Source organism: Lepidochelys kempii, chromosome 8 (assembly GCF_965140265.1).
Source record: "Lepidochelys kempii isolate rLepKem1 chromosome 8, rLepKem1.hap2, whole genome shotgun sequence".
NCBI classification, from domain to species: domain Eukaryota; kingdom Metazoa; phylum Chordata; order Testudines; family Cheloniidae; genus Lepidochelys; species Lepidochelys kempii.
In genome coordinates, this window is record NC_133263.1 from 15,001,216 (window position 1) to 15,028,979 (window position 27,764).

Consider the following 27,764-nt stretch of genomic DNA (forward strand, 5'->3'; position numbering starts at 1 on the left):
CTTCCTTTTAAAAATTGTTTAGATTTCTGGACCTCGAAACCTGGTCTGAAATCTAAGTAACTAGTTATTGGTGTTTCACAAAGCCACAGCCTTATTTCTGTGTGTACATTTTGGTCATTTATAAATCGCTATCATAAATAAAGTAGAACTCTCTTTTAACATTAATATTTGAGTAGTACCCAGAGACCCCGATCAAGTTTGGACCCCATTGTGCCAGGTCCTGGAGGAACAGAGCATATAGTCCCTGCTTCAGAGAGGTTAAATGGTTTGTTTCACAGAAAGCTTCATCACAAGCAGCGTTTCATATAACAAGAGAGGCTCTATCAGGCCTGCTACATCTCTCTGCTTCCCACAGGGAGTGGCTTTAGTAAGAGTGGCCTGTCTCTTCACAAAGTGGGGCTGTAGCCACACTGGGAAACATGGATTTCTCCTTACTCCTCTCCACACAAGGTGGTAACACTTCTCTGCTCCTTCTCCCCCTCCTTCTCTGCTTTACCAGTTCCCCTTGGAACTACAATGTGTCAAGGGGCTACCTTCAAGGGGACTAACATAGCGGAACCTTGTTATGCTTGAGAAAGCTTCACTGCAGGTGACCCTTCACTGAAATGCATTTAAATGGAGCTCTCACTCCACTAAAATGGAATGTCGTCCTATGTGAATTCATGAAGAGCACAAACACCCTACTGATGTCAGTCAGAGTCTTTCCATTAAGTTTAATGGGAGGTGGATCAGACCATTATTATGATCAGATTCCAGTGTATACAGAGTAACCTATATATTACATTTGAAGACATTGGGACGCTTTTAACACCCTGATCGAACTTTGCTCATTCCTTGGGATGAACAGTTTTTTGTCTAACACATTTTTAAAAATAATCCAAATAATATTTAAATGTTTCACGATATGGAGTAAATACAATGAGATTCATAGATATTAAGGTCAGAAGGGACTATTATGATCATCTAGTCTGACTTCCTGCACGACGCAGGCCACAGAATCTCACTCACCCACTCCTGCGAAAAACCTCTCTCCTATGTCTGAGCTATTGAAGTCCTCAAATCATGGTTTAAAGACTTCAAGGAGCAGAGAATCTTCCAGCAAGTGACCTGTGCCCCATGCTACAGAGGAAGGCGAAAGACCTCCAGGGCCTCTTCCAATCTGCCCGGGAGGAAAATTCCTTCCCGACCCGGCGATCAGCTAAACCCAACTATGAATAGAGACCTTGTCACCAGAACCATTTCAAATGAAGCATTTTCCTGTCCAGAAAGCCAAATTCAAAGTTAAGTTGATTTCTAACATCCAGCGTTGAAACTACACCAGCACCCACAAGCCTTGGCTCAAATAGTTTCAGAAGGGGCCTTATTGGAAGTCAGGCACAATCCCTGTCTACAATGGGAACAGAATCTTACCATATGCAGCTAAGTGAACAATCCATACTCCTGAACGATGTTAAGCGGACCCAGCCCCTGATGTAGAATTCTACCATTGACCTTACTGCTGCCTCTTGAAAAGATGGATTCTCTCCTCCGTGTAAGTAGTGTCTACTCTAAAGTGCTAGAGGTTTTTCGCAGGAGTGGGTGAGCATTTCAAGTGTAGACAAGCTCTAATGGCTGGTGGGGTTACATTATGGTTTTACTAAAACGAAAAAAATCAAGTATATTCAAACCTATGCTGAAGGCCATTAAAGGTAGGCATGTGGGGATGTTCCTTTCTAGAACAGCTTTCGCTCTCTGACAAGTTCATGGTGGTCAGGGAACATGTGCTAGAATCCTGCTAACAAGCATGTTTGCTTATGATTGGAGCTAGGATGTTTCTGTGCTGATTGTTGGCAGCCCATCCGTGAAAGTGGAGTTCAGCTTTCAGAAACACAGAGATCCAACTCTAACCATAGGACAAGCTGACAGAGAAGAAATCTGCCTGGCACCACTGTAACAATCTTTATTATACAGGGTCATTTCTCATGCAGAGGATCTTATAGTCAAGCTGCTTTATGGAAGCTCAGTCTATTTACATTATCAAAGAGATGACTTGATCATGGTCTGTAGGTTGCTATGTGGAAGATTTCTTATAGTAGTCAACTCTTTAGTTTAGTAGACAAAGGCATGACAAGATCCAATGGCCAGAAGCTGAAACCAGGCAAATTTAGACTAGAAATAAAGTGGACATGCATTTTTAACAGTCAGAGTAATTAACCTTTGCAACAACTTACCAAGAGATGTAGTAGATTCTATTGTTTGGGCTTAGATTTTTAAAGGTGTTTAGGTATTACTATGCTCAGCGTTGTAACATATAACTGATTTAGAAGTTTAAATCTCATTTTCAAAAGGGATTTAGGCACTTATGAGTCTTTTTAGAACTCAGTTCAACTCATAAGTGCCTAAATCTCTTTTGAAAATAAAATTTAGGTTCCTAAAGCAGCACCTGATAACGTGTGGCCAGTTATTCGGGAAGATAAAAGGACCGAGGCATCCATGCACAATTCCCATTGACTTCCACAAGAGTAATACTGATGTAACCGAGGACAGAGTTGGATCCAAAGTAACCATTTTCTATGTGCTTTAACTTAAACTGTATCCTGCAGTTGTTTCATACATGAATACGTAGTTCTTTATAAAGAAAATATACCCTTGAGGCTATTGTGCCAATGTAAGTTAATTAATGTAATATTTAAATAAGGCCTTTCTCCTGATAGGAAAAATTGAATAGTTTATTTTGTACAGTAAGGCAAGCAACTACAGTAACACTTCATTAGCTCTATTTTTAGCTTGGCCCAAACTGAGTGTTTGGTGACATGGCTGTTGGATTTCTCTGCTCAGTCCTGAATGATCTGTTGAGTTCCAGATAATCTTGCCCAATAGTTAGTCATTGCTGAAGTCTGATCCAGGGCTATGTCATCAGTGAAAATGAATCACCATTCAAGAGTTGCCTTTCTAAGAAAGAAGTGAGATCATTTGAATGAGGGAAGTACCTCTGGGGATAACAAGGATATATTTTTTTAATTGTCTAGTGTTACTATCCTCACAGTAGTGAAAATCTGCAAGTTTCCCATGCATTAGAAGTCATTTAGTTTGCATGGAGTCAGCTGACATTCACTTGCATCTGTGTATGAAAAACCAGAGGCTGTAGATTTGCATATGGGACACTGGTGCCCTGGCACTGTGCTTTCAGCTTCCTGGTCTGCATTAGGCATAGGCTGCATAAGTAGCTGGTTAGGTGCTAGTTTTTGTAGGGGCCTCTGGCCATGCCCCCTCAACTCTTCACCATTTGGGAGCTGCACTAGTAGGGCTGTGACTCTGGCCCCCACCACAGTATCAGTGGTAGAGGGCTGGCACACACCAATCTGGCCACCTCTGCAGAGGAGTTCTACCTCTCTGAAGGTGCTCCCACCGCTCCCCATTCCACACCACCACCAGCAATTGGGGCTGAGAGCTGCCACCTCAACAGCTGTGGCTCACCAACTCCCAGTACGGTTTCTGGGAGGGAGTCTTCCCCTTTTAAGGGTTCCCTTTCGCTAATGAGACTCCAGCCCAGCCACCTCATGGCCAGAAAGCTGGTTGGGGATGTCTAGGGCTACATAATGCCTAACAGCACTGTCTCTGTCAACTGTAGGCCATTCCTGAGCCAAAACACTCATACTGTTACATACTTAATTTTCTCTCCCGCTTTGGGTTAAGAGAATAGACCTTTCCATAGCAGCCAGTGCAGTCAACTGACACACTTACATTAACTTCATGATTGGTAAACCATCAAGGGTTTGGGTATGGTCCAGACAAGTATCCAGAAGAACCTGAGTCTGTCCAATTGGTCTGGAGTTCTTCCAGGGTCAAGTTTTCCATGAGATTTGAGCCACTTCCATTTCTGATCAGGGCTGGAAGTACAAGAGGACAGCCTCTTTTGCAGTGTTTTTCATTGGCTTTGCACTGCACCAGCTGAGAATCTAGCCCTTTAAGGGTTTGCTTTGAACTTCTAAAAAGACACTGATATGCAGGGTGTTGACTTCTTCTTACTCTTGTGCAAGTAATACATGTATTTCTGAGACGCCGAATTCTTATGCAAAGTCCCTCCTCTCTGAGTGAGTATGTAAATGTTTTCAAAGTTGTGTCCTTGACATGTTTCACTTCTTTGTTTTCTTCTAGCTAAAAAGTAATTTGCAGGCCAGCAAAAATCTTTTTTTTTTTAATTTGCTTATTTTTTAGATCACAAATTAAAACAAAAGTGGGGGATGTGTGAGTGAAATATGTTTTAAGATAGCAGGGTTATTTATCTTTTTGGTGCTCTTTTGTATCTGCTGAGTGAGTACTTATGGAATTTGGTGCTGCAAATATTTTGCCAAATAAGGCACCACCCAAATCCAGCTCTGAACGTGTGACTAATCATCATGTAAAGAGAGTAGAGGACCTCTCAATGAACATCTTTCATCCTTTTGTTTCTTTTGGGGCTTTCCATCCAGTACCCTTTTCTCACTGAACTCTCGACATTATGCGCTATTCAGATATGTAACAAGATCGTTTTTGTTTCCAAATTGTGTTCATCAAATGCCCTTTGACTCCCACTGGAAAGGTCAGCAGGAAAATCAGAGACTGGATGAATAATTTAAAAAAAAAAGTCTGATCTTTTGAAAGAAAACAGATGAACAGCCCTGGACACACTGACACCAACACTAATGGCCTGTCTTTCAGAGGTGCTGATCAACCACATCCCTCATTGACTTTGGGAGTTGTGGGTTGCGCAGCCCATCTGTAAAACTGGGTCATATAAGGCACTCAGATACTGTGCCGGTACGCATGGTATAAAAACCCAGGGTGACTGAAAATGTATTCAGCACAGAGTGACTGCAGCATAGGAAATGAAAACTTTCCTGTGCTGCCCAGCCTATGCACCTGAACGGTATTTTGGAGGGAGCAACTCAAGCAGCAGGTCTTTCACCGTCATGTGAGATCTGTTGATAAGGGGCAGAGATGACTCCATGGACAGATTGCAAATAGTTCTCTGTGTAGTTGACGTAAGAGCAGTTTTGGTTATGATGGGTCAGATAGGTGGTAATTTTTTTTTTTTTCTATTCCCTGATTGGATAACTGCATAAACACTCCCAGCACAAATACAAACACATGTGCAATTTTGAAATTCACAGGCATGAACATCCATGCCAGTTACACTGGAGCGTATGACCATTGGTGATGAGTGATCACAAAGGGAGTATGACAATAGCCAAGGTGAAATCATATAGGAATTTGAGTGAATATTCATGGAATCTTTTTTGCAACATCCACCCAGCTTGACTGTTCAGTAGAAGAGCAGCACGAAAAGTACCAGGAATTAAAATATGCAAATATGCTCATAGTCCGCTGGCTAAACCTCAAGAAGTCAAAGCAGAGTTTCTCTTCAGATTATTAAAAAATTCCTATTTTACAGTGTTTGTGCTACACCTAAAAATCTTCATAGCAAGTGCTAACATACAGTGCATACTGAATTATTTATACTGGATGATGAGTATGATAACTAACTTCATTACATTTTGGGTGGGTGCGCTGAATATCAGGCCACTTTGTGAGGTGAGTTAATGTTAAAGGTGCCTTCCTACAGGGTGCCAAGCACCCTCAGTTGATTTTGGTAGGAGTGGAGAGTGTTCAGCAACGTGCAGACCCCACTCCAGGTGCCTAACTTTGGGGACCCAAGTTTGAAAGTACTGATTCTGGCTTGATTTCTGTAGTTTTGTAAAATGGTGTTGAGTTTGGACCTGATTGAGCATAGGTAAGAGGTGGTGGTTGTTGGTTATTTTAGTGCTGGGGGGGGGGGGGGGAGAAAGGATCAGCTCTCACGTTGCACTCCCCATCAGTACCCACTCCAGAGAAGCTAATGATCCAACCAGCTGACCAAATTCGGTGATGAATCCTGCTCACATGCCACCTGAGGCTTGTTGCACTAAGAAGCAGTGCTGGGAGAAGCAGTGGCTAGAAGGTAGTGTTAGCTGAATGTCTAGACTGCTTATAGATTTCATAGCCGGAAGGCAGAGCACTAGGAATTTTGTTTTTCCAGATGACATCTGCTCTCTTTACAGTCGCTTAAGACTTGTGGCATCCTTTCAGTAGGACACAAGCTGGTGATACCAGTGGATACATAATTGCATCTCATTGCCCTCAATAGACACAACTGGGAAGCTCTTGATAAGTTTTTGCCCAGTCCCGCACGGGTCTGCAAGGAATGGGAGAGGGTGCAAAGCGATTCCTTTGGTACCTGCGCTATCCAATCCACAAGGACTATGTGTTGCTTTCCTTCCAGAGAGCATGAGATAATGCCCTAATTCCCCTGGGCTGGCCATGTGCATTGGGGAATGGATGTTTCAGCCTTTTCAATTATGCTTTTGAGCAGCGTTTCTCAACAACCAGTCTGTGGATCAGCGCTGGTCCCTTAGATCTCCCAGACGCAGTTGAGGAAGGCAGCAAGCCAGTCCCGGTATCGAAAAGGTTGAGAAACACTGCTATAGAGGCTTTGTGGAGCCCCAGGAGCCAATGTTGTCTCAGGCACAGCAACTCCTGTAGCTCCAGCTGGAGCTGTCTGCCTCCGTACTGACTCCAGTGCAAGGCTGTATGGTATGTATTCAATCTCTGATCTGTCCTCTCTTAGAGGCTGCTTTCTATCTAACTGTGATGTGGGGACCTGATTCCGTTCCCATTGAAGTCAGTGGCAAAACTCTTACTGACTTCAGCAAGAGCAGGATTTTGCCTTTGGTGTGTGAGGCCGTTCAAGGACACCCATGCTGGGGCAAACAAAGTAATACAGTAGCCCATTTGTTCAGAAATGAAGCAGAGGAAAATATTCCTCAGCCCCTGAATGAAGCCAGCTTGTATAACTGATTCACATGTGGTTACTGATGTAATGTATGAGAAATTACCTAGGCATTCCTATGAAAGGGGGCAGACATTAGGGTCATGGTTAATGACTTTCAAATCCAAGGGCAAGAGTTCAAGTGGACTTAGTAGGCTACTAATGGCACATGTCTTCTGGTTTATGAGGGTGTAAATGAAGATTTAGCAGAACAATTTAGGATGACATCTTATAACTCAGCTGATATGCTTCTATGTCATCTTTTCCTCCTCCTGTTAAATTTGGAGCCAAGGTAGCGTAATATATGGCTCATTTATCATCCTGAGATTGCCAAAGGAGAGTAAAATGGTAGGTTTATGACAGCTGTTTAAAGAAGAGGTTATTTTTATTAATTAGGACTGCGCTCAGAGTTCTTTCTCGCAGAAACGCTCCATGGACATTTTGATATTTAATTCACTCCAGTGCGAAGGGCCAGCATGCGGCCTATGCACCATTTAAGTTCCACTTAAGGCAGGTTTGAGAGGCTTTGCTGGCTCTCTGCGTGAGATGAATTTTACCTCAAATGGACAGGCACTGTGTGCTCACAAAAGGTGGCCTGGTAATGGCTGTTCTGGAGAGTTTTGGGGGTCAATTTCCAGAACTTTGCATGGTCAATTTCCTTTTGCATTCTGACTTTTTCCAATACTATAAAAGTTTAATAAGGCTCCCTGGAGGGTAATGTCTTAGGTACAGTTGCTGGAAACCATGCAGTAATATTGCTGGGATATGGGAAATATTACTGTGTGTGATGGTCCCAAGTTTCCAGTAAATGTGCCACTGAAAAAAAGTGAATCACAGCTTCCCCTTTGGAACTTCTCAGGGTGTTCAAAAAAAAAAATATCCACAGCCTTCCTGGCTGTGCAAAGCCCAGAAGGCAACGTACCACTTTAGCTTGGGGAAGGAAGGGAGGAGGAAGTGAAACTCTCCAGCTCCACAGCAAGTTGAAGAGGTGCTCTGTAAAAGGCAAGTTGGGTGAATGAGCCCAAGAGTTCTGTAATTCCCAGATTCCAGGAACTTCCTTGTGAATCCCTGAAGCTCCAGGGCTGGATTAGCTACACTCAGGGCAGGTTTGGATCGGCGGGTAGCGATTGATCTATCGGGGATCAATTTATCGCATCTCATCTAGAGGCGATAAATCGATCCCCGAACACACTCCCCATCAACTCCAGAACTCCAGCTCGCGAGAGATGGAAGCGAAGTTGACGGGGAGCAACAGCGGTCAACTCGCCGCCGTCCTCACGGCCAGGTAAGTCGACCTAAGAGACGCCGACTTCAGCTACGCTATTTGTGTAGCTGAAGTTGCGTATCTTAGCTCGACCCCCACCCAGTGTAGACCAGGCTCAGTGTGCCCTGGAAAACACAGGACTATGTGCTTTACGTGTGCATCTAAGTGCTTTGATAAGTAGGGGAGGACTTAAACCGGTGCATAACTTTAAGCAGATGGCTAGAGTTATGCACATGCTCAAGTGCTTTGCGGAACTGGACTTCATAAAATTAACTCACCCCAGGGAAGGAATCATCTAACTTCTGAGCAGCTCAGGACTCCTAGAGAATATTCCATAAATTTTCTCTCCTACCCACTCCTTCCAGTTCCCAACCGTGTTTATCTGGTTGTGTGACGTTTTAACTTTATTGCTGAGGCAGAGGGTAGTCCTATGTGGCTTTGTAGTCATTGAACCAACATTCTGTAGTTATCTAGGGAAAATTACCCCTTGGGATTATGAGCAGTAGCTGTAGCAGCTAGTGGTTTCAGTCCAGTTCCTAGAGGACCAGTGTCCATATCATGAAAGCCACACTCTCAGTTTACTTGTCGTCTAATCAGAGATGCAAAAGTCTTGATGAGCATGTACACTGAACTAATCCCTCACCCCTGTAAATGACCTTGGCTGGCCAGGGATGGGGCACAATGGTATGGTTGTGGTCACACCTGTTCTGTTGTTAAACAAAGGACTGCAGTGTCCAAGGCTGTCCTTTTCCCCAAATGTTAAGATTTCATTTGCAAGGGGAGGAATTAGAAATACGGTGAGATCCAGGAATTCCCATGACTTTAAAGCAATTCTGCAATGAAGAGAACAAGACTTCCAGATTGTTACCAGGTGAAAAAGCTTTTGGTAAATATGTGACTGTATGCAAGCAATTTGTCAAAAATGACAGTGAGTCCACAAGACAAAAAATTAATAATGCAGGATAAAGGGGGACTACAGTTTCTTCTAGCTTTTTAATAATGTCTTGTCAATGGCTCTGTTCCCACAGAGCTATATATTAAAGGCATGGCAGAATGCAGGTAGAATTGTTTTCTGAGTATAGTTGTAGAAGACATTCAATTAAAGTAGAGCATTATTGATACAAGGTATTGACTTCTGCATACCTGACTTTAATTCCTTTCACCATAATACAGCACATCTGAAAACACTTTGCCGGCCCCTGAGCCATGAGTTAAGTAGCCTACTAGAAACAGACAAGTCAGAGGCTTAATCTATCACCTACTACATTAGAAAAGTCTGATTTTTGTTATATATGGCAAGGGCGAATTGTGAATCAGTTCTGCTCTACAGCACCTCCTTACAGACATTGGGCCAAAGCCTGATTTCTGTCACGCTGGTGTAAATGCAGAGTAACTCTGTTGGTAAGTGTCACTGAGATCAGAATTTGGCCTGGTGCTGCCCCTTCTAGATAGATAGATGGTAGAAGTGCTAAAACCAAAATCATCTTCCGTTCAGGCCCAACCCTGATGCTGCTGAAATCAGAAATCCATTTTTCTTACGGCCCAGAAATGTTGATACGGAGGAAAAGTTTCAAGTTTGATTTTTTTTAAAGAAAGCTCCAGCTACAGATAGGATTTCATGTGTGAACCTGGGGACTAAATTCCAACCTTATCTTTCATGATACATCTAAAAAGAAACCTTGAACGGTTTTGGAAAATGTAATCCCCGTTTTCCTGGTACACACAACAGGATCTTTTTGTTTCTGAGTCAGGTGTGAGAACTGAGAAATCACAGTTTGGCAGCTAACGATGACTATATCCATTAGGCAGCTTAAGACAGAGAGAACATCCTAATGCTTATCACTTTATCTTTCAGAACTGAAATCACTTTATGAATCCTTCCTCTTTTACTTGCTGGATTTGTTGCAATCTTAGGGATTCTTCTTAAATTGCATTTGGCATTTGGTCTCCAAAGCAGATCAGAGCAGGAAGTTCATAACTCTCTGATTCCCATCTGAACAAATGTCAAACTAATTTAATGCAGGGGGGGAGAGAATTGAAATTACGAAGGTCCTTTCCCACCACCACACCCTCAACCAAAGTAGCTAGAGATTTTCATGTTCTGCCACCTCAAAATGAAATTGAAATGCTCAGAGTGGGAGCAGTAAACATGCAGCAGTAGATTATGGTAAAGATCAAGCTAGGAGTGTTAGGAATGCTAAGATTCCAGGGAGGATCAGCCACGCCTAGGACAAGGGATGCTGAACAGTAACACATTTCTAGGGACAGACTTGAGTTACAAGGGGGGTTCCTCTCCCCAGCGTCTAGTCACTATAATAGAGGTAGTTATATTAGAGCTATGAAAAATAACAAGTGTCCCTGTGTTGCAAAAACTAGACTCAGAGGCAGCAAACAATGTGGAAAAATAAAAGCATGGAGCTTTTGGGCATGTTTGAAGTCTGTTGAAGTCCATGGGAGTCTTTGCATTGACTTCACTGAGCTTTGGATCAGGCCCTTATTTTGCAGATGTTGATGTTCTAGAAAAAGACAGGAAGAATTCAAGTCAAAGAATCCTGGGATAAAACCATACATTTCTTGTTTTCTAAACTGAGATGCTTCAAATAATTAAATTAAATTCAGCTGTGGTGTGTGGCAAATGGGGGCAGAGTCCAGCGAAGGGATTCTTGGCTGCAGCAAATAAGCAACACATATTAGATTAAACAAACTTGTCACGTTTTCCAAAAATTATCTGCACATGGCTCCTGAGGTTAAACAGAAAGTTCTGTGTTGCATGAATAAAGCACATGATGAAGATGAGAGAGAGAGACAGGCAGGCAGGCAGGCAGGCACAGGCAGACACAGGCAACAGATTTCTTCAAGTTAAAATGACGGGGGCAAAATGAAATCTTTGGATCTTTCCCAAGGAAATTCCCTCAGAAAGAGCTAAGTTCAGAAACTTTTGCAGACCAGGTACTTGGCCCCATAGGCACCAACTCCATGAGTGCTCCGGAGTTGAAGCACCTAGAGAAAAAATTAGTGGGTGCTCAGCACCCACTAGCCACAGCTGTTTCGGGTGCCACTGATCAGCTGTTTGGCAGCTAAGGGGAGGCGCTTGGGGGAGGGTGGTGAGCAGCGGGCAGGTGGGAGGTCTTGATGGAGGGGTGGGAAGAGGCGGCGCAAAAGTGGGGCCTCGGGGAGGAGCGGTGCAGTGGCGGGAAGAGGTGGAACAAGAATGGGGCCTTGTGGGGAAGGAGCGGAGTGGGCTGGGGCCTCGAGGTGGAGCACCCGCGGGGAAAAATAAAATTGCCTTTGCTTGGCCCCCACTCCAGCTTTGTGCTCTGATGATCCCCAGCTGTGTAATGGCCCCTGAAGGAGGGGTGGTGTTCCCAGCCGGTGTAAGCTCTTGTCAAGCTCTCAGTGACCCCGGGACTGAGGGAATAGAAAGCTCTGAGAAACTGTCCCTATGACTTTGATGGGCCTCAGCTTGTCTAGCTGTTAGCACGTTTTGGTATTCTTGGAGGAAAGGTGCGATATAAGTGTAAAAGATTGCTGTTATGTTAGTTATTGACAAACTGCAGCACTCGCACAGTAATGCAGTTTTTTTTAATTGAAATAATGTTTTTCTAGCATTATGTGTTCACAATAGCTATATTGATCTGATCGTCTTATTAACGAATAGTCTACAATGCTCTGAACTACATGTTAGAAACAGCAACTGTAGGTTCCTTTGGATCGACGGGTTCAGCAGTGAGGAAGAATGGCCTTGTAGTTAAGCCATTAGCCTGGTATCAAGGTTCAGTTCCTAGTTTTGCCACAGACTTCCTCTGTGACGTTCGCAAATCACTGGATCTCCCCAAGCCTCAGTTCCCCATCTGCAAAATGGGGATGATAATATCCTACCTCAGGAGTGTTGAGAGGATAAATATTCGGGAGGCACTTAGACATGTCAGTGATTCAGGGGTGGGGCGTGTCATGTAAATACCTTAGTAGATACAATGTCCTTTTTTAAAAAAAAAACTGAATCACTTAGGAGATCCTAGTGTTTAGTCTTGAGAAATTGAAATGGCATGAGAAGACCAGGGCCAAGATTTTCAAAAGCTGCTAAGTCCCACTTTCAAAAGTGACATAGTTACTTAGGCTCTTAAATATCACTGAAAGTCAAAGGATTCCTTCCTTCCTCTCTTTTGAAAATGGCACTTCTGAAAATCCTGTCCCTGATCTTCTCGTGCCATTTCAGTTTCTGGGGTGCCTTTGAAAATTTTCAGCCCCCTTAAGAGGCCCTCTTTGGCTTCAGAAATGCCAGTGAAACATATGAATACATATGCTAGACCCTGCTGTAGAGAGACAAACAAAGGGCTTTTCCAACAAATGCAGCAGACACAGAAAGCAGGTCCGACGTGCTCAGTACATTGAACTGAACAGAAATGTGTCAGTGAGCTAATCCGTACAGTACATTGGGACACCTCCGTGGAAAAAGCATTCAGGCCCCTGGAAAATCTTTGAATGGTGACATTTGCCTGGTCCAGCACTCTCGCTTTGCATGGCTGAAGATACATTTGTGCACAGAAACTGCAGCATTAGGTCATTTTTATCAGGCACATGGTATGGAAAGGATCAAGAGTAACTTAGGCAGCAAATGGTACAAACCTCTTGCTGAGTGATGTAAACTCTGCTGTGCTTCAGAATAGCATTCGATTACCTCCCATGAAAACATTTCTTTATTAAACTTCTTTGTTTAATTTTCTTGTTTAATTCCCTGTTGCAGAGCTGAAGGCAAGACTTGGTCTCCTAATATTCTAGAAGATGGAAAAGCACAAGCTTACCGGATCAACATAGAGTCAGAGTCACAGGTATGGGAGCAATAATTAGCTATCTACTAGCCTGGTGAAAAACACTGATGCTCTCATGTCCCCAAAGAATGCCCCTTGCCATTTAATAGTAACATATTTTATTGTCAGCCAGCCTTCTATATAACATGTTTTTCTAACTTATTTCATATCTTCTTGTCTCCACTTTTTCTGTTCTGTTGTATCATAGACTGTGGTGCATCTTTTCCTGCGTCAGTGTCTTTGTCCTCTTTTTCTTTCCTCTGTTTCTCTTTTTCTCTTTTGTATTTTGTCTCGTCTCCTTAATTTTCAGTCTCTTCTTCTTCTGCTCCAGAATTTGCCCCCCCAGCACTACATTTCTCTAGTCTAACTTCCCATCAGTCTCCTTGTTCCCCTCCTGGTCTGCCCACCCACCCACACATCCAAGCACCCACATCCGCTTACACCAAGATACCTAATAGCTAGGGAACAAAACCCACAATTAAAGATCAGTGTGAAGGACCTACTATCTTGAGCAGTAGCAGTAGAGGCACTGGAGTTGTCTGCCTGCAGACTTAGGAAAACAACACTGTGTGGGTTCACATTAGGTTCCCATTTGGAAGGTTATCTTTGCTGCAACAAGGTAGACTGCTATGTTCTGCTGAAGCTGATGGCACACTCGCCCATGAACGTTTTCTACTTGCCATATTCATGCTGATTCATGCTGTTACTCTGTTAAGGTGATTGCTGCAACAATTTTGTTTTAGAAATTTCTTTAAGATATTTTACCTTTCTTCAACATTTATAAAGAATCCAGAGATCAGCACCATGTGTCCGTGCCACTGGCATATCTCTGGCAACACATTATCAGTACCAGCTGCAAGCATCTGATCATGAATTCTCCCTTAACTGTGCCTGGCCCCATATGAAATCCAGCCCAAGATGGATGTCAGAATTAAAAAGATGTGGGGAACAGTTATCATAAAAACATGAGAAACAGCAGACTTTTCTTCAGGGAAGATTGAGGAAGTGGCATTAAGATTGACAGCAGAAAGGTCAACAAATGGTGAACTCAGCTAACAAGAGACTCGAATAGAATTTTCAGAAAATGTTGGCTAGCTCTAAAGAAACAGTGTGTAGGTTTCTACCATGGAAGTTGTCTCACATTGACACCATTTATTCTATAGTTATTGAAGACACAAGGTGATCTATACACTTTGGCTTTGTATTCTGTCTTTGCTGGCTTAATTAATCAATTAGGGCAATATATTCTGACCGATATTTTGGACAGACTTTGATGTGACCAAAACTTTGCATACAGTGTTAAATTAAGAACAAATGTTCTGCATTTTGACTGCCAGATACAACATTTCTGCGGTTTAAAGCAGATGGGATTTGATCTTCCTATTAATGTATATTACATATGGTACTTTTTAAAAAAGAAGACAAAGTTACATAAAATATAGTTAGTGGGGCTTTTAATCTATTATAGAACCGTGTTTTTCTGAACCAAAATGTACCCCAAATATGTCTAAACAAGAAATCTCTAAAGTAGAAAGTACATACACATTTACAGCAGAGTAACATGTAGAAATATCTGTTGAAGGCAGATGACTTCTCACTCTGACCCTCCCTTTCCAACATGTCCTTGGACTAAATTCTCCCCTTTTTCACGACAGTAGGCCATTTCTTATGCTTTAGCTGGCCCACAGAATTAATATCTGACTTTATCACCATAATCTCTGGACATGCTTAGTACCACTCAGGGATTCTGTGTAGTATCAGGGACTCATTGTGGTAGGGACTGTACAAATGTGTTGATGGACACTGTTCCTATCCCAAAGAGCCTACCATCTCAGAACTGCACTAACTTCTTATGTGCCAAGAAATGTAGGCATGCACTCACTCACTGTCAGGTGGGGCAGGCTATGTCTTTTCTCCTGTGTTTGTACAGTGTCTGGCAGAGTGGGGTTTTGGTCCATAACTGGGATTTCTAGGCACTACACTACCACTGATAATGATAGTAATTAGAACTGAGCCCTTAGAGGATGCAAGTGGTTGTCTTAATCTTCAAACTCCCTATGATGTACTGTTCTACTGCTAGCATGTCAGGAATGGCCATGGATACCTATGGACACTACAGCTGCAGGAGGCCCCCAGTTCCCGCCGGAGCTGGGGTTATATTGATTGCAGGAGTACTTTGATGTTCACTGGGGAAGGGGCCCGTGTGCCAGAAGGCTATCCCTGTGTAATGTTAAACCAAACCCTTTAGTGAAGGGTCTTTATTGAAGTGCAAAAAGAAAAGACCCATTGTAAAGTAATAGTTAGCTTCAAAATGAGTAACCTCATGTGCACCTTAGAAAAAGCAATCTGCCTTTAAACCCAAGAATAAATAGATCTTCATGCAAGCCAGCTCATGAATCACAAAAATAGGTTGAGGACTATTCTTGAAAAGATCTTGGGGGTTTGTGCTTTCCAGTAATGTGGAGCACATGTATTTCCTTCCTCCAAGGTTTTACTCTGTTAGCTTTTAGATACCTTGGAAGTCTTTGACTGTTCACTGTTTTAACGATTGCCAGACAAAGAAGAGTTTAAAGAATAAAATGAAAATTAAAAAGAAAAAAAAGGAATTTACTGTAAGGACTTTTTATCTACCACAGTGTTTATAATGCACCTGCCCCATGATGTTTAAACATAACCAAAATGATAAAAGCAGGCTGTCTGCCTGATTTCTCCCCTTTGCACGGTGACATGCAAAGAAGTGTGTGTTTGTTTATTATTATGCCAAGGTCACTTTGTTTAGAAGGCGGTAAGATTCAGCCTCATTCTAATCCCTTGCAGGAGGGAGTTCAAAAACGGTGGGCCAACCAATGAGACATCTCTCATGAGTCTCGCTCTTGTAGTTGATAATTTCATAGTTTCACAGTAGCTCCATTGGCAAGAAAGTTCCTGGTCACAAAGAGAGAGGGAGATGGTCCCTGATATAACCAGGACTCCTCGATTTGACAGCTTTGGGGACTTATCCCAGAACCTTTAATGTGATAGGTAGTCACTGGGAAACTAATGCTGTCAGAATTGTAGAACTCGGAATTTGAAATGGCTCACTGGATCAACTTGTCAATGAAGGACTGTTGCCTACAGTCTATTTGCTAGTCCTTTGTGTAGTCTGGTTGCAGTTATCTCAAGCCATCGAGCATTAATTCTGCAGCCTGATGGATATCATCATTAGGAACTTTTCCTAATATCCCACTAAAACATACCTTTGACAAATAATAATTAGTATTTACAAACACTGAGAACACAGATAAAACTAAAACCATGAGATTCAACACGCAACAAGAAACACCAGTAATACGTTCTGGGACTGGCATATATGATATCTGATATTGCAGATATCTTGGCAGCATTGTAAATACGACAGGTGGAACAGAAGAAGACATTAAAGCCGGAACAGCAAAAGTCAGACATCCCTTTGTAATTCTAAAGCTGATCTGGAGAACCAGAAATCTTGCCCTCCCAACTAAACTTTGAAATATTTAACACCATTGCTGAGTCAGTTTTTCTATATGGAGCTGAAACTTGAAGACTTTTTATGACCTTACTATCTAACCTGTTTTCATAAACAGCTGCCTTAGACAAATCCTCAATATCAGATGGCCAGAAAAAAATCAAAAAGAACTCTGGGAGAGGACCAATCAGAAACCAGTAGGACAAGGAGTTACAGAATAAAAATGGAGATGGTTAGACATGCATGGAGGCAATACCAGAATAATATAACAAGACAAGTGTTGGAATGGAACCCATAGGATAACATGGAGATGCACAATAGAAGCAGAATTGAAAGCTATCAAAATGCCAGGGGAGCAAGCGAAGACTGCAGCAGGAGATGGGCAAAGATGGAATGCGGTGGTGAAGGTTCTATGTTCTTTATGGAGTAGAGAGGCCTGAGAGAGAGAGAGTGTTTGCAAAGAAGGGTTCAAATTATAACCTCAGATCCCGATTTTAATGATGAGCCTATCTGGATCTGAATTGAGTGGCTGGCTCCATCTCTATGGCATACCAAGAAAAAACATCCTCAAACTTGGGGAAAGTTCAGCGCCAAATCCAAACCTCAGGCCCATATTATTTGTGTTGTGGTAACTCCCAGAAGGCCCCAACACCATTGTTGTCTTACAATCAAGACTGGATGCTTTTCAGGAAGATGTGCTGTGGTCAGACACAAGTTATTGGGCTCAGTACAGGGGTAACTGGTTGAAATTTAATGGCCTGTTATATGCAGGAGGTCAGGTTCACTGGATAGTCCTTATTTTCCTTAAACTCTCATGAATCATGCTAGATAGTGTACAAATATATAGTAAAGAGATGGGACCGACCCTGAAGACGTAACAATCATGCAGTGCTTATGCTATTCAAATTCTAGTAGTATTGTTATTTGAAGTATTACTTTTCTATAGCTGAAAGAAGCCTTCACTATTTATTTATTTAAAACTTGAATCTCTGTTCTGCAGCGTCACTCTCTGTTCTATTCACCCCCTTTTTAATGTAACTGTACTTGTAACTGCTGTTTGACTCTCTAGCAGACAATGAAAGCAGGGAATGCCAGTGAGCTACCATGGAGGAAAGAGATTAGTTTCTGAAAATTCCACTGAGCTTAGTTTCTTTAGCGTTGACTCTCTAGTCAAAATACAGCCATATGGTGCTAATAAAGGAATGGGATGTTTATTTTCTTGACCACTCACATGCTGCCAAAATTGACAGCTTAGTGGCATGATGAAGATTGGAAACTCATGTCTCAGACTGTGAGGTCAAACTCCCATTCTTACTAACTGACAGTAAGTTCAGATGGCTGGTCACTAGTATGACTGCAGCAAAAATTCATTTGGCAGTGGAACTGTGCATATAGCAGAAACTGGAAAGAGAATTAGGAGGCTAATGAAACACAGAGCCTTTCATATCCAGCTCAGTATGACATTGACCAAAAGTTATTGCCTTCTGACAACCCTTAGGTGCTCCTCAGGAAATAAGATAGTGAACTAGTTCCCAGTTGACAGAGGTCTGCATTCTAAAACCACCACTAGAACTGGTACTAGTTTATCTGATATCACTCATGTCAGGTTTATCAGAAAGGCTGAGGACTGAATGGATACTGAGGCTGAAGGAGGCACTTGTCCATAGAAATGGTGGCCATAACTTTCAGTCACCCTGCACTTTCGACATTGCAAAGTGCATGTAAAATACTACCACTCTGATTTGGTATGAATGACTATATAATCTATATGGCAAAGACCTGGTCTTTTATACATGGACAATGGGAGGAGGAGGGGGAGCCTGTGCTGTTCCTGTTCAGTGGATAAGCAGAAGCAATTAGATACCATGGTGATGGGCTGATTAGAAATGCCTGGATCAATACAAGACACAGGTTTCCATGACTATCTAACCAACATTGGGTTCACTAAAAATGTAGTAAAAACCAACCAACCAAACTTGGCATCAGTGGTTGACTCTTCAGCTCTTTCCTGTCTGTCAGCATTGGACTGGTCTTCATGAAACTGAGTGTATCTGAAGACCCACCTGTTTTATGAAGTGTTCATGTTGTAAGGCCCCTCTTCAGTCTGTGTTTGTCCGGTTTTGTATTGTATCAGCTCGTGCCTTGAAACTAAGCTCTTTGGGGCATGGACTCTGTTAGTAATTTAGCTCATTTCTACAGCTTTATGTACTTTTATCATCCTAGAGAAGTGATTAAAACAACCCTTGAATATGTCTCTGTCATTTATGATGGTATTGGGACAGGTCGCCATCTTTCAGTACAACCACTAGAAGGGAGGAAAGGCAGAAGAAAACTCCAGGATACTGCCTCTGTAGAGTTCCTCTCCCCAAATCATTCCATCAGAATGACTGTCCTCACCCTCACAGAACAGATCTTGGCACCTGCTCACAATACCCCTGGGATCTTTGTGGACCTTGAGGGACCAGGTGGAAACCAGAGCCATCTGTGTGAAGGACCCATACCTCTGTGCTCCCAGTGCCTCCTTCCCCACCCTACTCCCTGATACCCTGGCTCCAGTGGATTGAGGGAGCCACACTTCAGCGAAGAGTGTACAGGAGGGGCTCCTGACTCCTCCAGGATTTTTCCTGAAGACTCATAGTGTAACAGCTCCTCGGGCTGATGTGGAAGGGGCAAGGCTATAGTCCGCATTCCCACCTCACCTTTTTCTCTTTGGGGGTATATTCCACAGCCATGTTCTGCATTGTTCCTTGCACCCTCTCCCACCTGTTATGTACCTGCCCTGCACAGGGCCAGCCACAGTGAGTCCCTAAATGTATATTTCATGTTCATTTTATCTTCTTGGTGTGGGAGCATTGGATGGTAAAACTAAGAAGTGAGTTTCGAGCTTCTTCATTAGCCCTTTTTCCAGTTCTCTGATAGCACCAGGAATATCCTACTGCTCTAACCTGCCACATTGTAGAGTTTTTTCCCCTGCAGTACAGAACTTCGTTATTGAGAGCCCGAGGATGTTTGTGTTAAAATTAAATAGTAACTGTTCTGTGTGTGAACATGGGCTTTTGGCTTCTCAAGACAAAGGAGTCTGCTGTTCAGTGCTGGGCTAACAAAATTATGCCAGATTTTCAGTGTTAATTTGTACTGGAATGGATGATATTCACAAAGTAAACAGTTGTAACTGAGCTGTGATGGTTTAAAGTTGAATGGCAGATTTGGATAAGCATTATTAAATACCTACTAAACCATTTAGGAATTAGACTTCTAGATCACTCAGGAAAAGAGAGTTTAATTCTACTTGTGTTTCATTAGAGATGGCTGCTTAAAATATTACAGCAGCCATCTCTGATTCTCCTCTTCTTGCTACACTTGTTTCCTATGACTTCAAAGTTCTTTATGAAACTTTTTCTCTTATGCAAACTTTTTAAAATGCTTTTGCAATGGCAACGAGGCTCACTAGAAATGCCTGGATCAATAGATTAGTCTCCTATGTCAGTTATTTCCATGTGATGTCAGTGGAGTTTTGCCTGATGAAGACCTGATTGGGTTAGTCCCAGATTTGTTAGATGCGAAGGAAAATATGCATCTATGTAGATAATCTAATTGAAACCTGCAGCTGACTACATATTTGAGGCTTAGACATCTGATATCTATATCATGTGTGCTAATGCTTTGCAACCTGCTTTTACAGAGGGTAATAGAAATGCTGAATCAATGAGTCAGTTTATTTCACAAAGGAAAATCTTTTTCTTTAGTCAGCACTTTTCTGTTTCACATGATTAACATTCCTGGTTTTATTGATCATTTTGCTTCTGTAATGTGAAATGTCATGAGAGGTACTGTGCACAGAGCTATATCAAGTTATTCTTGTAGTTCTTCTGCAGTCTAATTGTATAGGCAGTGGATAACTGTACTATAAAATATTGGTGCAGTTTGAAAAATATTTGAATCTACATGCACAGTAGCTTCTATGAATTTTCAAAGGATTTGATCTGTCCAAAACTTTAGTCAATTTCTAACATTAGACTTTTTACCAGTAAGTTATCAAATAGGGTGTCCCTTTCCAGCTTTAAAGGGCTAATCTTTTAAACCCAGTTTTCCAAGTTCATAGATCTTTTGGCAGCATGGGCCAAATTTATCCTTGATGTGACACTATATTAGCTTCAGTGAAGTAACATCAGGGATGAATTTTGACCTCATGGTATTAAATAGCAGCAGTAAATCCTATCTTTTTCCTTTTTCTAGAAATTAGCATTTATTATATAGGCAAACTTTTTAAAAATCAACCCAATCCTCCCAGTGTACTGGTTTACACTTGACTGTAGGCTTAATTTCTTCTGTCCAGAATGGCAGACAGAATTTCCTGACTTTGCTATATAGAAAAGGCAGGATTTGGATGGTGTCTGCTTAGAAAAAGTCTTCATTGCTACTGCAGGCTACCAAACAAAACAAACGTTTGATACATGAGAGCTCGAGGATAATTTAGTGCATTGTATGGCAAAAGGGGAAAAAATCTGTTTTGCACTTTGGGAAAAACAAAGGGTGAGATAATGCTCTGGCACAACATTAGATTCTCAATCACATTGGAACTCTCTAGCTTATTGTCTGAGGACTGCTTCAGTCATAGAAACACACAGAAGCCTTCAAGGCCACTGTGAATTGGAAGTATTTATGCAGCATTTCAAGTTCAGATATCACTATTTAGGACATTATGTTGCATGTCCAATTTATTGGGCAATGCGGTTATATACAAACTGGTGTAGATTTTCAAACTGGTGAAGGTTTTGTAACTGATAACAATGTTAATCAAGTTGAAAGCAAAGGAATTGTTAGAGTAACATTGTAATGTGGCCAACTGCCTTTGATGTGGCCATTAACCTAAAAGTACAAAAAGAGCCTAATGGGGGGAGGGGAGGGAAGCTTCTGAATGGTCTCTTTATTTAGGGCTTGTCTACACCTGCACTTTATAGCGCTGCAGCTTTCTCGCTCAGGGGTGTGAAACCAGTGTAGACTCGCCCTTAGTAAAGTGTTCAGACACTGTAGCTGGAAGCAAAGGCTACTGAAGTCAGTGGAAACATTCACATTGACTTCAGTGGGTTTTGGATCAGGCCCTATACTGTAAGCCTTTACTAGTATTTGAAAACCCAGTTCTACAATCCGTACTCATATGAGTAGCACCTTACTTCATGAGTAGTTCCATTGAAAACAATTGGCTCAATCAGCGGGGAAATTATTGCTCAATAATAGTATGCGGGTAAGTTGACGTCAGTGGGAGTTCCATTTGAGGAGTGTGTGCAAGATACGGAGTCCTATTGCAATAACCAGTTTATATTGATTTGAGGTCCATATCACCCAGTTAGTTATTAGTTAACTGTTGAAAGACCTAAATATGTGAATTTCTCAATAATCCTCGTGCTTAAGAAAAAAGCACTTAAGAAATAAAGGGAAAAATTTGTAGTTAAAGCTTTTCAATCAGGTATTTTCCTCAGTCAGTTTCTGTAATCTGAATAGTTTATTTGCCAATTTTCTTTGTTCCCATCACAGGTGATTATAGGCTATATTAATGGTAAAAATGTGGGTCTACTGGAAAAAGGAAAATACCATTTGACAGATATATACTGTATATATCACAGTGACTCTGTCGAGTTTAAAATAACAGTGTATTTTAGTGTAATTACCGCAAAGTTTATTGGTAACAGATGAGAAAACTTTAGATTAGCAACCTAAATATTGTGTCTGGTGGGACATAGTATTTTTTTGTTTCAAATCCTTGTTCATTTTCAAAACTGCAAAGCACATTTGCAAATTTTACTTTCTATGTTTCATAGTGTTTCTGTTACTGTTCTTAAAACCTATGGGGCGGCATAATGATAGTTCCATTTCATTTTTCTTAGTCATTCATTTCAAATGTACTCTTCACTCTGTAGTCATTTGTTACAGTTCTAACATATCTCTCTGTGTTACCAAGCAACCAATATGTTAAGTAAATATTCTAAATGCAGTTCTATTTTCTGGTTCCTCCAAAGGGAAAATATTTGTGTGAAGTGTAATGAGCATCGTCAACTGCTTCTTGTGTAACGTTGAATCATCTGGAAGCCTTTGTTTGAACAGAAGCTTGCCTATTAATACAACAGAAGGTTAGCTTATTTGTCCAGACTCCCAGATGAGAAAAGTGATGACCTTCAGATGTATATGTGAAAGACAAAGTGCTTACAGAGATGATCACATATGAATAACAGTTCAGTGTAATCAGAAATGTTCTTATGTGGTCTCCCAACCTTCGTGCAAGAAACAGATTGGCACTGACTTCTGACACTAAGAGCAGAAATGAGTACTTGGAAGGGGGAAAACAACAGCTGTGCCCCAGTTGATAAGTTGGAAAGTGGATAAGGTGGGACCATTCTGCATGACTAAAATGTGAATAGTTATAGAAGTTCCTTGTCTGTCTTCTGGAAACATGTTCTCCTGCAATGATTGAGCTGGTTGTTTGCCATAGGTATTGCCAGGACTTGTAATTAACAGGAAGGCCTGAGATATTTATTTGACTAGAAGCCACCTTTTTTCTTCACTACTGAAAAATAACCTGTAGGCTGGTCAATTTCAAAATAGGAAACAATTTTCTCCATCATTTTCATGTGATTTTTTTTAATGTAATTTCTCATGTAATTTCCCCCACCTGTAGGATGAGGGAGGACTTCTATTCATCTATGCCCAGAGAAATTTAGTTTTAATCGAGGGATGTAAATATCGGTTTAAAAAGTTAACCCTTTCAACTATTAAAATTATATCATTTAACCATTAACTGAGGTCACTGTGGAGGACTGGCATGGGGCAGCAGGGGCTGGGGTCCCTCCAACCGCCTGGCTGTCAGGGTTAAGGGTTACGGTCTGATTAACGGTAAGCCTAATGCTTACTGGTTAATCATTTAACCGTTTACATCCCTATTTTAAGCATATGAGGATATCTCAACAATATGAGATTCTTGGCTTTAATACTTGTGCTCTCAAACCCTCTTCTCCACTAGTATGCAGAGGGAAGGGGAGAGGGTATAATACAATAATATTTCCTGGGAAGAAAGCAATTCCCTTTGACCAGTATTAGAGGAGAATTAAAATTAAAAAAACAAAAACAAAAAAACAACCCTGTGTCCACTAAATGGTCTGTAACTTCACCCTCCAAGTGTCAAATTGTTCATGAGTTAGGCTTTTTCTTTTGTTTTCATTTCACTAGCTGGAAATTGCTTTGCTTATTAAGCGATGGCAGAATTATTATGAGCGTGGTGGATACTGCTAAAAAGTTAAGTTTCAGAGTAGCAGCCATGTTAGTCTGTATTCGCAAAAAGAAAAGGAGTACTTGTGGCACCTTAGAGACTAACCAATTTATATGAGCATTGGTTAGTCTCTAAGGTGCCACAAGTACTCCTTTTCTTTTTGGTAAAAAATTAAACAGTGCAGGATAGATGGCAAAGGTTTAAAGATGAGTAAATTTGAAGTCATGGGATAATGATCACGGGCACTGTTCTTTACTTAATAAAATTATTTATTTATTATCAAAGTACTGCCTAGGAGCTCCAGTCATGGACCAGAACCCCATTGCGCTAGGTGCTGTACAAATACAGAATGAAAAGACAGTCCCTCCCTTAGGGAGCCTACAGTAAGTATAAGACAAGAGACAACATATATATATATATATATACACACACAAAAACTGATGGGGGAGCACAAGGAAACTAGACCATATTGGTCAGATAGTGATCTTGGTATGCCAGTAGCATGAGGAAAACATTGTCAAGAACTTAAAACCTAGAGATCAAAATATAGACAATGAAAAGTCAAAATCAAGACAACACAATCCTGCTTAAAAGAGATCAGGAAGCTCTACCAGCTTGATGACATGAAAACTGGATATGCTGAAATGTTCTTTTAGCAATGGATTTAGAAAGTACAAGGGTGGATGGCTACTGTTTTTGTCCACAGTGTGACTTGGCATGTCATAGTCCTAGCAATAATAATCAGACAACACTCAGAACAGCACTTGCAGAATGTGCAACTCTTGGCGTAAGTAACTGAGTTTGGAAACCTGCACACAAACGTAAGTCTACTTGTCTGGATTGAGAAATCTTCTATCTTCAGTACTGGAAAAGTGAGAACATGAGGCTCAATGAAAATTTTGGTACAGAAATTAAATCCTTTTTAAGGTTCAGATTATCAGTGTGGTTAGAAAATGCAATTATTCCTGTTCCTCAGTTGGTGTAAATCTACATAGCTCCATTGTGGTCATGGAGCCAGGTCAATTTACAGCAGCGAAGAATCTGGCTCCATACATTGGATCCTTCCAGTGGAAATTATCTTATTACCAAAGAAAATTGTTATTACCAAAGGCTATCAGGTATTTGGTTGTGTTTGAGTGACATATATTTTTGTATTTTGTATTCTATCACACTCTTTATAGTATATAGGAGGATTCTCCACCGTTGTTACCCAAGGTACTTCATTACAAAAGTGCTTGAAATTTAATTGGCTTTTATTTTCCAGTAAGGATTGTTTTGTTTTCTCTCACAGGTGAAAATTGACAGTTACCTCAGCTTTGGGAGTGAAGTAATGATACTCAGTATTTCTGTTACTATTATGTTACTTCCACTCTGAGTCTCAAGCATATATAATGCAATTGGTGCCTTTTATAATGTTTTTAATAAAAAGAAGAAAATGGTTTTCATTCTGTCTGAAAATTCCTTTGGCTCCTCGTAAATTTGAGTACCGTTTACATATTAAATTACCTGGGGCCTGGAGTTGTCTTAAAAATTTGAACACTAGAAGATATAGTAGCTACAGCCCAGTGTTAACACAGAGCTCATTGTTTAACCACAGCACAGTGGCTGTTCTTACATTAGGCTCCAAATGTTCTTTCACTGCAAACGCGAGAGAGATTTGTCTAAACAAAGAACCAAGAGCAGGGCAGGGAACGCATTTGAAGATGCTTGGTTTATTAGAAGTGATGCAAGACAAATGTTGGCAGCATGTCAAAAAAAGAAAAGAAAAGGAGTAAGTGTATTCTATATGTTCCACTTTAGCAGAAGGAAAAGAGAGTGTGTAATCCACATCTTTAACTAGTTAACTTGTTTGGTTAAAAGCGTTAATAAAACTGACACAGCGTTAGTACAAAAATCTCCCCTCCTTTGGCTGTTCGGTATACACATCCGTGTATTGTTGGCATTGAAAATCCTGACCCCAGCACTTAGGCTGGCAAGATAAGTGGAAACACATTTTAATCATTCTTGTCTTGCATGGGTAACGTATTCCATCGCCATGGATTTCTGAGAGACAGTTAGAGAGCCAGGTGGCTTAAAGGATAAAGCTGTGGCATCACAATTCAAGTCCATCTTGAGCTTTCAAGCGAAACAAGTTCTCTGGCCTCTACGAAGGGGCTGATTGTGTATGCTCCTCTTTGGATGAAGCAGGTGGGAGGTGCCAGAGCCTGGCCCCAGGATGGATTGAGCCTCTCAGGCCTGACCTTATGTCCATTGAAGTAAATGGCAAAACCTCCTCTGATTTCAAAGGTGGAGATCAGGCCCCTGGTTACCAGCAGGCACTTACCTGCTCCACTGGAAAACTCACTTTATTTTGTGTTTGTAATTTTGACCTTTTTAATGAAATAATTGCTGAAATCCCATGATAGGGAGCCAGAACTCACCCACTGTGAAGAGTACATAAGATGATCCTTTCAGATAAGACTGAAAGGCACTGAAAATAGAGTAGAGACGGTCAAATTACAAGCTACCCTCCCAAATTACAAGCTACCCGCCTTGCTCTGGCCTGGGAGAAATAGCAGACTTCAGCTGAATTTTAGTGCTGCTGCTTTTACCTTCACAGAACACGCGCTCACCAGAGAGGAAAAGATATCAATAAAAATGTAACTGTGAGGAAGTGGAGAGATTATACGGCCAGATCCTTAACTTGTGTAAACTTGTGTAACTGCATTGAATCAATGTAATAATGTCAGTTTATACCAGCTTAGGGTCTGATCCCATCACTGGACAAAGGTGTAAAAATCAACGTGCATGTAAACAGTCTAGTGGCATGACATTCCTTTGGGGAGACCCAAGCAAGATCATGCATAGCTTCGCTTGGCTTCTGTATTCAGGTTATATCTTCTTTCCAAGCCCATCCTTCTGAAAACAAATTTTAAAACACAGAATTGTCTCTTATACAAACACGCACAGAGAACTTTATAGATTTAATATGTACAAATTGACAGTCACTGAGAAATGTCTGTAGTAACTGAGTCTATACCAGCCAAATACAGGGAAATCCCAGATCCCAAATCAAGCCTTCCATTGAGGTCTTTAACTCATTCTCTTTATACCCTTATTAGAAGCGGCGAACCTAGTTATTACATCTGGCTTTTTAGCTCAGGTGACAATGTTTTGTAGATGATGGGGGTTGAAATGTATGTTTGGATGTTTGTAGCCAAACCATTTCAGTTTGTATACTCGTAAATGAGGGCAGGGTATTTTTTATTGTTTTGGAAATTATATTATTAGAGGCCAGGGATTTGGGGCGGAGGGTTGGGGGAATGAGATACCGAGATGGAATAGTAGAGCAAGACACAGGAGTGCAGGGCTGTCTCAGCTCTTATAAAAGTCTAGAGCAACTCTTTGTTATGTCGAACCTTCTGGGTGGAACAGCTCTTTTTATGTAACCTGAAGATTTATGTACCCGGATTTTGTGCGCAAGCTCTGTGGGATCACCTGTCTTCTTGTCTGCTCTTTACTTTCTAGTGTTTGGATCAAATACAGGTTACTTTAATTTGGGGCATTTTTTCCTCCTGAATGATTGAGGAGAGGCAGTGAGATTTTAAACTCCTGGCTGTGTGGTGCTCAGGAGCATGTATATAATTTGAAACGTTTCTCGCATCTAAGTAATTTTCTTCTTCAGTTTTTGTTTCTCGTGGGGATTTTCACCCCCTCAACATAAGTAAACAAAACCATTTCCGTCTTTGGAGAGTTAAATTGCAGCAACTCTGAGTGGTTTGGGACTTCTATGTAAAGAGAAACTTTCAAACACAAATCCTACAGGCTGACAAGGCAATCTGCAAACAAAAATACAAAATGTGCTATTTTAAAAGTCTCATGAGTTTTGACCCCCCACAGTCAGACAGTGGGTTAATGGTGAGCCTGGAACAGAGCCCAAGGCGAGATTCCCCCACACACACTCTGTGCCCCTTATGTTGGATAAAGGGGCTCCATAAATGCCATTTTGAGCTGGACAGGATTCTCCCAGCTCAGGTATTATGAAAGGCAGCCACAAGTCTGCCTCCTATGGACCGGCTTGCAAACATAGGGGACATGCTGGGGGGAAAGGTTGGGAGGGGCGGGGCTGCTGCAGTCAATGC

At 41.4% G+C, this 27,764-nt stretch overlaps 1 protein-coding gene across 1 annotated transcript in view; it reads left to right on the forward strand.

The window, feature by feature from the left end:
* PDLIM4 (PDZ and LIM domain 4) overlaps positions 1–27,764 on the forward strand; it is a 105,319-nt gene that overhangs the window by 33,298 nt on the left and 44,257 nt on the right. The window contains exon 3 of the mRNA XM_073355643.1: positions 12,835–12,919. Coding sequence (XP_073211744.1) covers positions 12,835–12,919 — 85 coding nt within the window. The remainder of the gene's footprint in view (positions 1–12,834; positions 12,920–27,764) is intronic.